Source organism: Talpa europaea, assembly GCF_964194135.1.
Source record: "Talpa europaea genome assembly, chromosome: 3".
Taxonomy (NCBI): domain Eukaryota; kingdom Metazoa; phylum Chordata; class Mammalia; order Eulipotyphla; family Talpidae; genus Talpa; species Talpa europaea.
In genome coordinates this window covers 38,346,418-38,365,148 of record NC_140069.1, presented here as the reverse complement: position 1 = coordinate 38,365,148, position 18,731 = coordinate 38,346,418, and the positions used below count along the sequence as shown (strand labels likewise).

At 38.6% G+C, this 18,731-nt stretch overlaps 1 protein-coding gene across 1 annotated transcript; it reads left to right on the top strand.

Moving 5' to 3' along the window:
* Positions 1 to 1,352: 1,352 nt before the first annotated feature.
* CA3 (carbonic anhydrase 3) lies at positions 1,353 to 10,655 on the top strand (the record flags this gene model as incomplete). The annotated part of the gene is made up of 7 exons (XM_084230237.1): positions 1,353 to 1,386; positions 2,137 to 2,334; positions 4,481 to 4,599; positions 5,688 to 5,780; positions 6,863 to 6,925; positions 7,829 to 7,984; positions 9,687 to 10,655. 7 exons carry the CDS (start codon positions 1,353 to 1,355, stop codon positions 9,804 to 9,806), a joined length of 783 nt encoding a protein of 260 aa, XP_084086363.1. The 3' UTR covers positions 9,807 to 10,655.
* Positions 10,656 to 18,731: the final 8,076 nt, after the last annotated feature.

Genomic DNA, 18,731 nt, shown 5'->3' with positions numbered 1-18,731 from the left:
TATTGCAACCTTGTTCAAAATAGCATGAAATTAGGTTTATCTTTGCTTGCTATCTTTTATAAAATTACTACAGATGTAGACTAAAGAGAAACTTTATAATACATTCCTAGAATTATAAATATCTAAAACCTGATTTCTTCAATGTGAGCCATTCCAGATGTTTAAAAATATATTTTAAAACTAATAAATATAATAAAATGTGTCTTTGATAAGTGCACATTGGATAGGCTGGTCCTAGTTTCCTTTTTATGTGATTCATAATATTACAAAACAACTCGAGAGGAGGAGGAAAAAATCATAGAAACCTTTTCCTCCTTTTCTTCAATCTTTCATTATGTCTTGGAGAGTGAGATCACACGTTTTGAACAATCAGATTCACTTTGTTTGTAAGCCTACAAGTGCTCCAGAATAGCCTCAATTTTTGTAGAGCAGAGGTATAGTTTACGGAGTCTGGATAATTCAGTTGCCCACTCGGGTTTGCAGAGATCCAGCCTTCTCCCCAGTTGCTGGAGCTGTCAGGGATCCAGCCCTCCGCGACCAGCAGACCAAAGAGATCCGCTAAGCTGGGACGAGCCGCCAGATGCTGTTTGGGGAACAGGGCGCTATTAGTCTCTTTAAGGATAACGGACTTAGAGAAACTGCGCTTCCAGTCTCTTTACACACATCCTTTGATCCTAGGATTTTATAAGTTGCCTGCACGGAAGTTAAACATCGGTCAGGCAAATAAACTTATTCTTTTCAGGCCCCATAACTGGATCGCTGGAGCGAAATAAACTTTCAGAAGCGTCCACATCGCAGTCAGACGGCCCGTCTGCGCTTCCAGCAAGTGCTAAGTGAGGTTGCAAGCCCAACCGGGGTGCAGGCTTGAATTCGTGGCAAAGCACAGCTACGACTCACCATTACCCGCCCCCCCCCCCCACCAACCTCAAAAAAAAAAACAAATGCACGGAGGAGGGAGGAGGGTGCAGTGAAATTCGCCCGCGTTTCTGCTGGTCAGCGCCGCTGCGTGTTAGAAAGCCCTGCGGCTTTTGGAGACCCGAGGGAGAGTTGGAGGGACCGGAGCTGCGGTTCCAGGAAGAGGGTAGGGAGGGGGTGGGGGCCCTGTGCCCATATCACCCCACCTCCCGCACCCCCCAACACCGACAGCTGTCCAACTCTTGGAATTCATTGGCTTCCTCTACTCCACCTCCCAAATACCACCCCAATCCAGTTTAGCCCCCCGCCCCACCCTCGCTGACCTAATAAGGCCATGCAATGTGTGGGGGACATATATAAAAGGCGCGGGTTCGCGGGGACTCTGCACGACGCCGGAGAGAGAAAGCAGGAGTCGTCCACTGCCCAGAAGGACAACCATGGCCAAGGAGTGGGGCTACGCCAGCCACAACGGTGAGTGCAGCAGCCACGGCCCTGGTCCCTGACCGGGTCTGAGGAGCCCCGGGGTTGCTCAGGAAGTGGGTAACTCTAGGGTATGCCTTTGAAAATGTGGGTGGAGGAGTCGGATGGGAACTAACATTTACTAAGCACTTACCAAGTATCCAATGCTACTGACCTCTTTACCTTCCCCTCATTTAGTTTTCCCTGTAGGGAGCTGTAATTACTTCCACTGGGGGAAGCTGAAGCAGAGAGGCTCTGTAACTCGTCCCAGATCACACTACCTCTGACCAAGAAGTCAGATCACCTGAGGGCCATTCCTCACTGTCCCTTACTCCACCATACTGGGCAACCATGATCTGGTATTGGTATCAGAATCCCTGTTTTGTCTGGGCTCCTGCCTGACCCATGGGGAAAAGAATATGGGTGTGCACTGAAAAGCGCACTTGGTCAGTGTTATTTTATTCCAGCTCTATGACAGAAAATGGCATCAGTAAATTGTATAAAGTTCATTTCAAAAATAAGCCTTTGAAGTTTTATTCTTGGGCAGTCAGGGGTAATATCCTGAGTTCAATATACTCTCCAGATACACTATTTACAAAACTATGAACAGGTGTCAAATGATAAGACTTGCATTGCCCAATGTGAAATCCAAGACCTTTTCATAATAATTGTCTAGCCTGTGTATTTTGCTGGTTTAGTCGATTGGGAAAAGGGCATGGATTGTGCCATCAGATAAGTAAATCCCTCTATTTTATTTTCCAGGTCCTGATCACTGGCATGAGATTTACCCAATTGCCAAGGGAGACAACCAGTCACCCATTGAACTGCATACTAAAGACATCAAGCATGACCCTTCTCTGCAGCCATGGTCAACATCTTATGACCCCGGCTCTGCTAAGACCATCTTGAATAATGGAAAGACCTGCAGGGTTGTGTTTGATGATACTTATGATAGATCAAGTAAGTGTGACACTAAGGTAGAGGCACATTGACATTTTCTATGCTCATAATAGCAAAATGTGAGTTATGACTCCACAGAATTAGTGGGAACAGGGGGCAACTTCCTCTCAGAAAATGGAGATGATATTTCATTTTGCTCCAGTCATGAAAATTTGTATTTATGCATTGAAGAAGAATGTCTCACATTCTAACCTTAGTCACTTTGCTGCTGCAAAATGACCCCATGTACAAGTTAGATGTTGCCAGTTCAGTCCTGATGTGGGACTTGATAGGGAGGGGGTGGAAATGGGTCCAAACGAGGAGTCTTTGGGTTCTGATTACTATACCTGAGGGTTCATGTGCTTCTTGACCATGGTCTGCAGAGTGAGGGTCCTACTCCCAAATTTGGCAGAGATTCCATTCTACAAGCAAGAAAAATAGCAAAGAAACAAAGTGGGCACTTTCTTCCCCTGGTATGTTGGTGGGAGCCAGTCCAGGAGAGAGAATAGGGCTACTATATGAATCAAGAAGACTAGCCTTCAGTGCTTCAATGGATTATTTATCTGGTTACTCCTTTTGTTGAGTGTTTTTGAAGTATCTGGCAATTTTTTGACTAGTGATTTGTGTATGTGAAAATGAAAAAACACATACTTAAAAACATCTCTTTATTTCACCTACGCTATTAAACAAATCCGTGAAATAAAAGAAATCTGATAAGTGTTTTATTCACTATAAATGAAGTAATAATAATAAATTCATTAATGTTTGGGTGTTTAGTGTATAATAATACTTTTTCTTATAACCACATTTGTAAAAAGTTAAGATTATCCTTACTGGTGTATGAAAGTGAATATTCTCAATGATGTAGTAAAGAGTAAGAGTCATAATTTCTTCCTCCTAGGAGGCTCTGAGTAAGGAGTACCATAGAAATTTGTATTTTCTTAAACAATAATCTCATGGTGCTGTTACTTATCCCTTCCCCATGTAAGCCAAGTCCATTTTGAAGGATACAGAACAAAACCAAACAGTATCTGTTAGCATGAGTCATGTGAAATTGCCATTTTGAATACTGATAGTTTCATGTCTCCTCCTAATAAATTGAACTCATCTGTCCAGATAATAGCTGTTCCTAGAGGTTGAACAGGAAAAATGCAATGTATCAAAACAGTCATTTCTACATGATAAAGCTTATGCAAGCCTGGTTTTATTGTTTTAGACCTACATTATAGCATTCATTGTGTCATTTCATCATCAATAGTTGTTCAATCCTTTCTAGAATTGCTACCCTCTAAATTCTATTTTGATGTAGCTTCCACTGCTAAATCTTGATTTTGGGGTTTCTACATAGTTTCCAATATCCTTTGGAAAATATTTGAACCTCTAAATCACTGCCCAGCCTTAATGAAGTGAAACCAAATTAAATGACAAGTTGAGGTATTTGGACAAAAAGCTGAAATTAATGTTACCAAGAATTATCTACTTTAGCTGTCCACATTGATTGATTCCCTGGGAAATCTCTGAACTTTACATTTCATCTCATTTGAATAGACACAGACTAAAGGAGACATGGATGAAAGTGCTTGCTTATAGTCTTAAAAGAAAAGTATAGTTGGAGGCAAGACATGGAGAAGGAATTCACATTTGCTCAGCGATTGCATACTGGGTCCTGTGAAAATCTTTAATCTCATTTAATCCTTATAGAAACTTTGAAAGGTTACTATTATTATTGCTTTCATACAAATGCAAAAAACACCTTCCAAGAAGTTCAGCAACTTGCTTGAAAACACACAAGTAGCAGGGTGGGGGGAGAGGGGAGGCAGCCAGAACTGGAACCCAAATTTGTCTGGCTCTCAACTATCATGTTCTTCCCACTGCACTTGTGACTGACCCATTCTTTGGTTGTTTGCATCCTTATTGCCCATCTGTTACTTTAATTTTATTTTCATAAATGTTAAATTGACATTTTGAAAATAGTACAACAAATCTGCAAAATAAGAGAAATCATTTCTTTTGATATATCCCAAACCTTTATGTTGAGGCACCACCAGCCCAACAGACTGACAGCATTTTTTGCCCATCCAGCCTTGGCTCTCAGAAAGCCTGTTGAAAGCAGGCCTCTGCAAAGAGGTGTGAGTTTCACTGCTGACTTAGCTTCTTTGAATCACAGTGCTGAGAGGTGGTCCTCTTACTGGGCCCTACCGGCTCCGTCAATTTCATCTTCACTGGGGCTCATCTGACGACCATGGCTCGGAGCACACGGTGGATGGAGTCAAGTATGCCGCCGAGGTAGGCGAATGATCCTGACCCACTCTTCGTCTCACACAATGAAAACTAAAAAAATGACAGTACAGCATGCACTGTGTTGCGTCAAGCTTGTAGTTATAAAAGAACTGTAGTCATTTTAATATAAGCTGAAACTGCCAAACATTCTAGGCTAGACAGTTAAGAGAGTATAGGTAAGTTACCATCATGCATTAGGAATTTCAAGGTTATTTTAAGAAACTGGATAACAGCTTAATTGAAAATAAAAAAGGGGATCCGACTTCTGGATGAAACTGAAAAGATAAGGATAGCTAACACTTATTTAGTGCTTACCAGTGTTAATTCACTTGATCCTGTCAGCAGCTCCATGGGTAAGGTTAAAGATGAAACTGAGAGATGTTTCATAAGAAAGGCACTCAACAGCCAGTGAGTGCTAGACCTCGTGTTCTATCTTCTGCAGATTGATTTCAGAGTTCATCATTTTGTTCCATGCCCTAAGCTTCTTTTATAAGAAATTAGTGGTTTAAAAATAATATTTAGGAATTTGGGTTAATGTTCATGTTCTAGTCTCTTAATGTGGAATATGCATGAATATCTGTTCATATATGTATAAATGATATATATCTATATTTATGCATACATATATAGATACAGATACAATTTAATATGAGCAAATACTACTTGCTGTCTCATTAAACCCACCAAAGAAAAACATAATTTGTAGCTGAAATGCCCAAGAATTTTCCCCCCTTATTTTTCATCATTTCCCAATTAACTATAGTTTTAGGATGATAAAGTTTCATGTTTATAGCTTGTGTTACACTGTAATTTGGTAGAAAAAAGAACAATATTATAAAACGAAGTAAATTTTTTGACTTGTTTTAACAAGGTCAAAATTTTCATTGATCACTTATTCAAAATTCTAAATCTGTGTATCATAATTTATATACTTTCTGGTTGGACCATTAAAAAAATCACCAAAATATTACATAATACTAGTTTCTATGACAGTGTTCAACCACCTTAGATCATACAATTATTGGCTTTAATAATTTTATACTTGTTTCCTTATTCTAGGAGTTTCCCTTATAACATTTATTCTATGGTTTCAGCTTCATTTGGTTCACTGGAATCCAAAGTACAACTCTTTTGCAGAAGCTCTGAAGCAACCTGATGGAATAGCTGTGGTTGGCATTTTTCTGAAGGTAAAATAAGAATTGGTCATATATGTGTGTGTACATACACATATATTTTAAGCTTTGATACTTTATCAACACTTAGAGTAGCATAAATTTCATTTCCTTCTTTTGTTTAAAGGGGAGAAAGGGATACAATTCATTATCCATTCCCCTATCAAAGAATCTCTGCTAAGGTCAATTCAAAATGTTTAGCTTTCCCTTAACTGTGCCTTTTGCCATACTCTAGTATGTACCCCCAAGTACTTCTAAATTTTCTCAAGATTTGGGATATATATGAGTATGTGTGTGTGTGTGTGTGTGTGTGTGTGTTGGAGTTGGGACAAGAGTCTTTGAAGGAGCTTATTATAGTGGTGGTGAGGGCAAAGGGTGGTATTGTTCATTATCCTTTCTCTCTGCTCCATTTTGATTGCACTGTAAACCAGAAAAGCCAAATCTGTGAACCACTGGATGCCAAATCCCTGGCTGGATATCCCCTCGGCTTAGGGTGGTCACCACGCACATGATACCAGGCTAAGATAGCACATGGAATGTGTGTGTTGTTGAGCCAGTTGTGGTTTAAAGAGGGCTTAGTGTCATTACCACATGAATTTAGTGGTAACATAATCTAGATTTCAAGTCAGAGGTGAAAATCTAACTTCTTTCTTTTTGAATGACCTAATTTGCTGTATGTTCTGAATTCACTGGGTCATTTTCAGGGCTTGAACACAACACAATGGGAAGAAGAGTGGGTCTGAGACAAAGGCAGTGAGTTCAGTTTTGGATACATTGAGTCTATCCCATCTCTAATTCTAATAAAACTAGAATGACTTTGCAGAGAAGGTCAAGGACAGTAGAAGTAGAGAAATAGAAGTAGATCATTGTGTACTTTTGTGGTTTTGTACTTCAAAGGCCTGGAGTCCAAGTTTAGTTCAGAAAATATATACTCTAACATCTTGGGGAAGATTAAGATTATGTTTTTTACTCAGAACAAGATATTCTGGAAGTTTTATAAATACTAGTTGTAGAGAATGGATCAAAATCAGTTTTCAAGACAATTCTAAATTATAGAGAAGAGAAAATATAATTATTGGTTTTCTATTTTCTTACAGATAGGACGTGAGAAAGGCGAGTTCCAGCTGGTGCTTGATGCACTGGACAAAATTAAGACAAAGGTAAAAAAAAAAATCCCCCTCCTAGAACATAAAGCAGGTTGTATCAATATTTTCTTTTTATATTTCAAGTGTAAGTCTTTCAGTTAAAATATAACTTAAAATATAATGTAAATATAACATTTTATTTTATATTTAACATTATATTTTAACTTAAAATATAATGTAAATATAACATTTTAATTACACTTAAAATGTAAATGTACATATAAAAATAAATACTATCATGTTTTTAGTTTTTAGTATGGTTTCTAAATATTTATATATATATATATAAGTTTTTAGTGCAATTTCACATATTGGCTTATTTAAACCTCACAGTTAGCCATCATCATCTTTCAGATAGTTATTTTCTCATGAAGTGTAAGAGAGAGAAATTGAGTGGTCAGCCTTTACCCCCACCTACCCCTCTGTGCCAATTTGCAGGGATAATAAATTTTTGAGTCCTTATTTTGCCCTTTCTCTACTAGGTAGTACCTATATATTTTAAATACCAGACTCATTTTGATTGTTTTTGGAACTACTCTAATCAAACGCTAGTACTTTTTACGGCTAAAGAAAGTATTCACTATTCAATAAAAATGCAAACCTATTTTATTATCAAGAACCAAGTCATTAACTTACGTAAAATAACTTCTGTAAAGTTCAGATGTGAACTCTTTCTGAGAATAGATTTAGAATTCTACAGTTAATAAGGAATAAAATGTTACAACAACAGCCAGAGAAAGTCATAACATGCAAATCAGCTTTACCCTCTTTGTTCTTTATTTCTGAAAGGTAGGCACTTTGTTGAAAAGTTACCTTTTTCTCTAACGCATTTGAAATCCATTCTCACAATTGGTAAGACCCCTGGGATGGGCGGTGCGCTTGCATGGGCTCACTGCGCATGCGCTTGCTCTCTCCCAGGGCAAAGAAGCACCTTTCACCAATTTCGACCCATCTTGCCTTTTTCCCGCCTGCCGGGACTACTGGTCCTACCATGGCTCCTTCACTACCCCGCCCTGCGAGGAGTGCATTGTGTGGCTCCTGCTCAAGGAGCCCATGACCGTGAGCTCCGACCAGGTAAGCAAGTGGCAGGGGCTAAGTCTACATATCGGCTGAGCCAATTTATATATTGGCTAAATGGATGCTTACAGAACAGTTCTACCCCTGGAGATTTCATTGTTTGCCCTGGTTAATTACCATCAATCTGTTTAACTTTCTAAATCTTTACTTCCAAAAGGATACCAGGATAAACGCAAATAATTTAAAAGTGCTTATAATGCTGAAGAGTGGCTGAGTGTATAATTTAGAAACGTTTAAAGATTCAGATTATTAACAGACTTGGTTAATTTGGAGTACCCCCAAATGGAGACCAGTGATTAGGTATAGGCCTGGGGTGGGGAAGGGCGTTAATGAAGGGTATGTAAGATTCTTGAGATTGTATAATTTTTTCCCAGTAGTACAGATAAGTAATCTGAAGCTCAGAACAGTTAAGTAATTAGCCCGTGATCACAAAGGCAAGTGTAGGATTTGAGTTTCAAACTCCATCTATGGAGGCAGCTCTGCTGAGGCATCCCTTCTCATTATTGATCAAAGAACTTCTTTGCAGTATTTGTTAAAGAGACTTTCAAGGAAAAGACTGGGAGAAAAAAAATGGGCAGGAACACCAAGAAAGACAGGTTACAGACAGGTTAATACAGTGGAACACCACAGACACAACTTAGATCATGAATGTCTAATAGTAAAATCATTTTAATCAAAAGATCAGATTTAATGATCAGGTTCACTGGCTTACCTGTTTTCAAAGAGGAATGAAATTTTCTTAAGGAATAAAGCTACAATATTTTAATATAAAAATATAGTGTTACTAATGAGATTTCCTAAATTTTCCCTTGAGAAACTCAGTTAACATTTAGAATGTAGCATGATTCTTAATTTCTTTCTGTTCCTTAAAAAAATTGACTCCTTAATCATGCTCAGCGAAATAAGCCAGAAAGAAAAGGAAAAATACCGGATGGTCTCACTCATCGCAGGAATTTAGAAAACCTAAATAAGGGGCCAGGAAAAAGACTGATTGTAATAAAGTAAAAATCAAAATCAACAAGCAACTATAGACCAGAGACACACTACAGTGAGGGGGAGGGGCGAGAAGAGGAGGGATTAGGGTCAGAATAAGGGGAATGGGAATTGTATGGGGAATAGAACCAAAATGAAAATGCATATACATTGTGCAAAAATGAAAAATGTTGTAAGAATTATAGAAAATAAAATATTTTTTTAAAAAAGTACCATTTAAAGAATTGAGCATGGGATAGACAAGTTCTAAAAAAAAAAGAGGTTTGGAATGTCATTAGCCTTTTCTGGTTAAGGAAATCCTGGCAAGGATATTGCTAAAGTAAAAAGTACTTAAGTAAAAATAAAAAAAAATTGACTCCTTTAAGTTACACAGTAAAGGGCAGTTAAACTTCTTATTTGCACTGATACGTTAATATTGTCAACTCCTCCTATATAAAATACCTCATACTGACCTCTCAAAATAATTGCTTCACAAAAGGTTTTGGCTAGAGGGCAATGGTCATCCTATATAAAATGAAGAAAGATGCTTCTACAATTAACCAAAAGGTTTATATGACTTGCTGGCTAAATAGCTCTGGACTGAATATTGGAAATCGGTTTTCTGGTTTGCTTTGTCTTCTTTGAAAACCTGGCGATTTCTAACTCTTTGTTGCATCATGTGTCCATGGTTCTGGTGGCTTGTGACACTCTGTCCTTGCCCTTGCAGATGGCCAAGCTGCGGAGCCTCTTCTCCAGTGCTGAGAACGAGCCCCCAGTGCCCCTGGTGGGGAACTGGCGCCCCCCACAGCCCATCAAGGGCAGGGTGGTGAGAGCCTCCTTCAAATGAGGTGATGGGAGCTTGCCCTCTTCAGGAAAAGAAATCTGCCATGGGAGAGCTTGGTTCTTTGCTCTTTTTGGTACCCCTTGCTCTAAGTATATTTCAGTTTTCCATATTAAGCAATGAATGGAAGAGATGAAATCACCAGGAAACCAAAGTTACTTTGCAAGATCTAATATGAAAACATTTGGCGTTTCTAATAATCATCTTTCCTAAAAAAAAAAAAAAAAAAGTAGCATTTCTAGTAAGATTTCAAAGAAGGAAGGAGTTGAAAAGAAAGAGAAAAATCGCTTCTGGGCACCATTTTCCTGTTATCTTAAATTTTACAGAGCTTCAGTTTTACTATTTTTACAGGTTGTCTGTCTCAAAGGAATAATGAGTAATTCTATATTTAGGAGTAGAGATGTATGAAGATCATATGTCAGTTAAACATAAGCCAGATATTAAAATGACAGCATAAGTTGAGATGACAGCGTGTTTCAACTCTTTAATAAAACTATCGAAAGTTTCATTATTTAATACAATTTCATCCACTAGAAATATTACCTGGTTTTGTTTATCAATACAAGGAAACACAGTCAGATCAGGAGTTTAAGAAAATGTTGACCTAGTATAGGAGTTTCTTCATAAGATAGTTGACTTTATCCTACATTTTCTTTGCCTGAAGGGGGGGCCATTTATTTTACATTTTTACTACTTTTATCTTTGCATGCTTGTTAAAATAAAAACTGCTGCTGATATCTTTCCAATTTGAGGATGGAATTAATGATTCCTAGAAGATGCAGGAATGAATGACTGCACTTGAAGAAAAAACAATTGTACTGCTCATCAAAACAAATAAAGAATGAATGCAGACAATTGAGTGTTGTGTTTTTTTAATGATAAAAAGAGTTATAAGTTTCAAAAAATGGTATAAAACGAAGTGGTAAAATTTCATTGTTTTTATAACTGTAGTGTGATCATAATGGGCTAAGTTTGAATTTTCTTGGCCACTACATTCTTCATGGAGCAGCTAACTCAATTAGTTTTCTGAGGAAATGCCCACACGAAGGAGGATTTGTGCACATATTTGAAAGTTTGGAATAGTTTCCAGAGATCTCAAAGTTGGTTTAAGTTTCTAGGATTCATACCAGTACTGTGGGTGCTGCTTAGGGGCTTGAGATCAAGTCAGACTATAGCTTTTATGTCCTTATCTTTTTAAATGTGCATTAGGATGACAGTTTACCACTGCAAAAGTCCATGCACCAAGACATTCAAAACATTTAATATCTGCAAGCGTGGCAAGCAGTGGCTTTGATGCATTTTTCATCACATCGCTGGCTAGTATGTTAACTTACTTTAGCAAATGGCAGCAATAAGTTCATTACTCTAAGGGATGAAAATGGTATTGGGTCAGGTGAGTCCTGTGATGCCAGAAGTCAAGTCATGTGACAGAGTCCTGGGAGGCTAAAGTTATTTAATATATTACCACTTGGGTGAAATAAAACCAAGTTGGTCAGTGCAAATGGATGTGTTAATTAAATCCCTTGAAATTAGGAGGTGTGGAGCTTTGATCATTAGTGGTAATACAGAGTTGATTCTCTCAGGGTACTCACTCAGTAATGTTTAGAGCACTGGAAAAATGTATCCAATATAACTTCTCTGTGGGGGAGGAACATATAACCTAGTCCAACTAAAATCTTACTTATTCAGGTTCACAGACTGAGCAGGTTTGGAACTGTTGTAAGGGAAAATATCCACTCAAAAGCAGCTATCTCCCTAGACCATGAACTCCATGAAGGTACTGATAAGAGTTTTATACACTGACATTCTCCTTATTGTCTAATCTTGTGACTGCCATCTAATAAGCACTCAGTAAATGTTTGGTAAATAACTGATATCATGAACATGGGTGAACCCAGGACAAATACTCATCCCCCCCCCCCCCCCCCCGCAAACAGCACAATAAATGATTAAGGCTAATACTATTTATTTGTTATTTATTTATGCATACAAGAGCTGGGGTGTGGGCCAGAGGTGTGGTGGGTGTAAGAGAAGTCACCAGAGACAGAGTGGGGAGCAGAACAAGGTGGATCTACTGAAATACACTGCTGAGGGGCGACAGTGGAGAGACAGGAGAGGTCTGCTGCACCATGTGGATCAACAACCCGGCCAGAGATCCCACTCGTGCCACAGTGGCTGGTGATAGCTTAATAGCTTGAAAGCACTGAGACTTAACCCCTGCCCACCAGACAGGCCCAAGGGAAATACTGGTTTTTGTTCATTTTAGTTAGTTTAGAGCTCCTTGGGAAATGGAGCTCTAAACTTCACATGATAGTTTTCAAAAAGAACATATTTTCCCCCTACTTTGGGTCATTGCCAATATTCACAGTTACCACCCAACATAAAACTTTCTCCCAAATTTTGTCCTTCATCAGGGAGGGGTTCATTTTCTTGATAATTCACAGCCCCCTAAGGGTTGCATTTCAGGCACAGGCAGCCTATAGAGAGGTTGTGGCTAGGAGATGCTATACTGAAAATGTTTCAGCAACTGCCAAATTTTGTTCTTCAGGGTATGATCATTGGTGACGTTTTACATTTTCAATAAAGGGCAGAAAGTAATTTGAATTAATGTTTCATAATATTCAGATGATTATATACTTAAAGCCTATGAATGGGGCATCACCAACAATAATTTGATGAACATAGGACACTGATAGATTTTAACAATGTAAATATATTATAACCCCTACCCTTTTAATGGGGAGAAAGAATATTTTTATAAAGAAGAAATAACTATTCAGGACCACTGACCCAAAATCCCTTACGTGCAATCAGTGAATATTTATGTAGATGATAAGTATTCTTTTTTTTTAAAGATTTATTTATTTATGCATACAAGAGCTGGGGTACAGGCCAGAGGTGTTGGGGTGGGGGTGAGAGGATTCACCAGAGACAGAATGGGGAACAGAACAGGCAGACTGACTGAAGTACACTGCTGAGGGGAGCAGCGGGCAAGTCAGGAGAGTCATGTGGATTGCTCCCTGGCAGGCCGGGGATTGAACTTGTGCTGCAGTGGCTGCGGGTAGTTTCATAGGTTGCGTCTTAACCACTTGAGCCACCAGGGAGGCCCCAGATGATAAGTATTCTAAACTGAAAATGCAAAGCTGCTTTCAGTGTCTGACTGTAATCATTTATATAATTAAATATATGTGGTTGAATTTGGTCAACAATAAACAGTTCTGATACATGTGAAAAATTAGTATGTCAACTATTTAAATACAAATTGGCACAAATAACATTTGTCTAAAAAAAAATTTATGGTCCAAAACCATATCAAAAATCACACCTAAATAAAATGAATTACATTTCAGATTCTAATATTTTTTTGATTTGATTTTAAAGAACAACTCTGGACGTGAGAAAAATATATTAGCATAATGAGAAAAGTGAGAAAAGACAAGGAAAGAATGATAATTGTGAGCATCAGATCTGAAACATTTTCAGATTTAATGTATACACATTTTATGATTTTTTAAAAAAGCTACACCTAAAGTAGAACTTGACAAGTGCCAAACAAGTTTGCATGTTATTTTCATTTCCGTCACTAGATGGCAGCAAAATATTAAACAGTTTCATTCGGATCACTAGGTGGCAGCAAAATTACTAAAATGACTGAAATGAAAAGTCTTGCTGTGTTTTATTCCTTATTGTAGATCATTGAGTTATTTTATTAAAAAATGAATACCATATTCCCTTTTCTCAAATGTTTATGATTAATCATTTATATCTATCTACAAAAGAAAAGATGGGAGAGATTCGTATGTGTGTGTGTGTGTTTTGTGTGTGTGAATTTTAATAGCCTAATGGGAGACCTAGTCAATGAAAGGACAGTAGTTATTGAACTAAAACTTAAATAAATAAGAAATGAACATTTTACAGCCCTGTTCTGTCCTCAGGAGGCTTGGGTTCAAGTTGTACAACGCTTGCTGTTTATGTCACTTCAGGCATGTTCATTTCTGTGCTTCAGTCTCCATCACCTGTAAATAGAAATGATATGGTATCTGCCCAGAGGTTGTTTCACATTTTAAAAAAGATAATGCATATAAGCCTCTTAAAATAGTTATTCTATCAGATAATAATAAAACTTACATTAGGGGTTGACTATTATCTTCTTCCGTAAGTTAATTTCACTTCAACGAAGAAGAATTCTAATGGCTTATTCAATGTCTAAAACAATGTTTCTCTCTTGATGTATCTGACGGAAGTTAAGAGAAGAAAATTTAGGATGGATGAGTCACAAGACTAGAAGCTGGAGGTTGGTGTAGAAATGATTAACATAGTCATTAAACCAGCTATAGAAATAAAAAATCCTTAGGCCCAGACTGATATAGCAACTATCAGGCTGTTAAAGAAATATTCAGAAGCACACACCAGAGGTGGGGAATATGAAATGGGGGGCCATTGTAGATAATCACTGGCCCTTAAAAATCAAACTAGTCACACCCTAAAAGTAATTAATCCATCAATAGAGGATATTCCCCTCCCCAAAAGAACACACAATCAATACAATTTTTACACTGCCAAGATGCAGCTCTCCTGCCTGCCTGTGTCTGTGCAGGTGTATCTTTCTTCAATCTACCCCTATCAAACAGTCAGCTTAGTCCCAACACTGCCAGCCGGTGTCTAACTGGATCTCTCTGAACAAACGTATCTCTTTCAGAGGCAGCTCTTCTGCTTGCTTATGCCTGTGCAAGCCTTTTCTTTCCTTTCTTTTTTTATATAAAAAACCTGCCCTTTTAGATATAACTAAATGTCTCTGCCTTATGAAGAAAGTTGCCATGTGCTGCTGAAAGGGGAACTCTGGTGCAACTTTTCTAAAGGGACCCCAAGGACCACATTCTCTTAACTCAACACCTCTCCAAACTGACATCATGCCTATTAGCAATATCATGAACGCACATCTTAGCAATGCAGATAATATTAAAGCAGCCACTTAAGGGGGAGTCCCTTAGTGAGTTCCCCTCTGTGGCTGACATTGGAGGAAATATTGTTGAAAAACAACTAGGATAATTGCTGTCCCATCCTATGCAGTACAAAAACCAAGAAATGCCCACACCAGAAACCAGCACAGAGCTGGAAGGGGTAAATCCACGGAGACCAGAGACTTTTTCCTGAGGGTTGTTCTGTTCCAAAGCTCCGCATCTGATTTGAGGAAGTGTACAATTAGCAAACATCCAGAAAATAAACCAAAGAACAGAGGCAGAGCGCCTTCGTGTTCATTCTGTTTTACTGACTTCTGAATGTTGGCAGGAAAGAGTCCCTTGGAGTGCTGCATGAAGTGGAAAAATATGTCCTTATCCTTAAATACAGAAAATCTCCTGCCACAAAATTAATTTGGGGCTTGTCTGGGCATGTCATAAAATCAGAATCCTGAATGAGGTGTATAAGTCAACCTGGGAGATGAGTTTATCCTTTCTAGGGTGATTCAACTCTAGTTGTACAAAAGGAAATAAAACAGTTTAGGCATAAAATCTAGGATCAAGGGAATGACGACAGAGCTCATGAGCTTCTTTATATTTGAAGCTGTTTAGTGGTAGCCATGCAGCTACTTGACCAGGTAGATAATCACAGTTCATCAGCAGCAGCAAGAGGGAGTCAAATGGCAGCGTCACTGGGGACCAAGTGCACTGCAGCAGCATAAAACCCAGTGATCTGAAAGCTAATTTTAGCCAGAGGAGAATTGTCTCTGTGTAGTAAACAGGGAATCAGGTTCTCCCTTGTATATAAATCATTCCAGGTAGAGGACTCTGGAAGCTCAGGGAAAATACTTTGGGCATTAGTTATGCATATTCTGTGTTTCAACATGTCCCGTAAGTTTCTATCACACTCCTTCAATTCATTTGAAATTTGGATGTTTCCAAGCACATTTGTTGAAGGGAAGTCATTCCCCCAAGGGCTTGACTCCCATGAAAGTACATTACTAATGGAAGTATTTGAAAATACTATGCAACTTAGAGAATTCACACTTCTGCTCCTTTGTGCACGCAGTTTAACAGAGGATGCAGGGCAGTCACTAGGGCATATGGGTGGATCAGGATCCCAGAGAGAGGGTCTGGCAAGGCTAGAACATGTGTAAGTCAAGCAGGACAGTCCTGAGAAAAACAGAGCTAAACAGGAAAAGGTGCAATTAGGAAGCAATAAGGAGACTGCTGTACAGTGGATAGGGTTGGATTCTTCAATGGGAAACAGTTTTAGGAGTAACAAGAATACCTTTAAGTTCTATGTATAATGGAAGTGTGTGTGTGTGTGTGTGTGTGCATGAGAGAGAGAGAGAGAGAGAGAGAGAGAGAGAGAGAGAGAGAGAGAGAGAGAGAGGTGAATATGGGGACAGAGTTTCCAGGAGGGTAACAACTTTACCAATCTTGTTATATCACCGAGGCCCCAATACCTAACATGGTATCTGGAACCAAGTTGGTGGTCAAAAACTATTTGTTGAGTGAAGGGAGGAAGGGATAGATGACTGGGCAGATGGACGGACAGAAAGATAGAAAGGCAGATAGACAGATCCAGGGATAGATGGATGGGTGGATGGATGGATGGATGGACATACAGATGGACATAAAGATGGAAGGAGGGATGGGGCAATGAATATCCTAAAACACTCAATACTGGTCTGAGTCCATAAGATGGTGGGAGCTATGTCCTCATGCTAGGAAGGGCAGTGACTGCATCTCAAAAAGTTCTAGGAGGAAAGCGAAGACTGTCTCTTATTGCTGCCGAGGCTGCTCTATAAAGATATCATGCATGGAATGGGAGACTAGAAGCAGTTTTACACATATCTAAAGCTTGTCATTTGCAAATTCAAAGTTTCCAAACACATTTAACTTAGTATAGAAGAGACATATTTTTAAAGCTATAAAAGAAGAGTCTCCAATTGTATATTTGTATCTTTTTGCACCAGTGCTTCTAATGTGCGTATTGAAGAGGCAGGTTGGCAATGAGTCTTTAAGTTTGGACTCATAATAATGGCATGATTCACTTCAATGCTGGAAGTTTTGTAAATTTGCCTCTATTTTTTTTTCATGTGTGACTTTAGTTCTCCATTCACTCAACTCCATGTGAAGATTCTCACAGCACCTGCACATCCATCACAAAGAATTCTTCGAAACGTGTGCATCATGGCAGAGATGAGCAAAGCATACTTTTGATAATTCAATAAACTTTATCAACTGAGATTCCACCCTACTCAGCTAAACAGAGAGTCAGCTCAGGTAAATTTCTTGCCCTCCAAAAACAAGATCATATTTGTACTCATGAATTTGTAATTACTACCTAGGGCTTATTTTATAATGTAGTTGGAAATTCTTTGCAAAAACTTGCACTCACATTAAGCTTATCAGAAATCACTCAGGGTCTATTTTTGGGTGGTGGTAGGGATGGTACATTGGCCCAACTCATAACTTGGGTAAATAAATCTCTAGCTCTCTATATAAACTTTTTTAAAAAATTAAAATAATATTTTAATGATATTTATTCAGAAGCCTAATTTCTTCCTTTTAATTTGTTTTCTCTAACAAAGGACCTGTTGTCAAGATTGTGAGGTATACTAAGCCTCTTGTCCTTAGCAGCTTAATTGATATGAAACATTGATTAGGCCCCTAGAGGGGTGGAGAGTTTCAGAGGAATTATGAAATAACCACAAAGCATAAAGAAGAGAGTTTGCAACTTGCTTAGTGAGTAATACTTTCAGCTGGGCAAAAGCATTCGATATTTGAAATGCGATTTTAAGGCATACACAAATGACTAAAAAGAACACTTCTAGAAAGGATTTTATGTTTCTCAGAAGTGTTTATATGTTCAATGAGAAAGAAATAAAAGAGGGCCAAGAATATACCTAGAAGCATTAAGGAGAAGAAAAAAAGAAAAAGTAAAAAGGGTGACCTCCAAATCCTCACTTGAGAGACATTATACTCTGGCTACTAAGGGAAATGCTTATCAGGCTTGACCATGGCACCTAGCACACCGGGCATGCAACATATGTTAAACAGTGATATCAGTACCGTATGAAAGAAGGAACAGATAGCAGAACCAAGGGTACAGGCACCCTGCAAAACACGGCTCTGTGTCACCTGGACCATTAAGCCAGCACTGGACTCGTCTGTTTATTAGGCACAGAGTTAGTATTATCTCGTGCCACTTTAATATTGAGAGGGGATAAGAAACCCTAAAAATGTCTGGTATGGTGATATACCTTCTGTCTTATTATTGCAGACATAATTCTAAGTCATTTACTACAACACCATGAGACAGTAGCCTTTACAAGCATCTTGAAGACACTTAGCTAGCTCTCAGCAAGGCCTCCCCAGGTGGCTAAGAGCTCAAATGCTAGTGTTGAAGTACTTGATATCACACCTGGCTCGATCACTTCCTAGGGATCCCCAGCAAACTGACTTACACCTATGCCTCAGTGCCCCAGGGTTATAAGTAGGGCTACAGAAGACATTCAGAACTGTGCTTGAAGCATAATCAGTTTTCAGTAAGCGTTATTTTTATATAAGCACTAACTCCAAAAATACTCACTAAACAAATGTGAATTTTTCATCCAAGTTAGAGATACAGGAAAGCCAACTTATTATTTTACTTTGAGAAACACCACAATGGTAATTATGCCATTAGTAAGGAAAATGTGCAGAACCATAGCTGGTGGCAGTTCTCACCATAATGCTCCAGAGCTACCAATAGAATGTTCCCCTCGGCACCACAACGTAATCAAGTGAAGTTCAGAATAATTGTTTAGTTTGTTCAGGTTATGAAGTAAGTGTTAGATCCAAGTTTCCCAACTGGGGTCTGTTTTCTTACAAAGTTGACTCCCATTATACAATTCTCTACTTCTCTACTACAATAACAAGAATTCTACAGGAGAAGTTGACAATATACCAGGCATTATGCTAG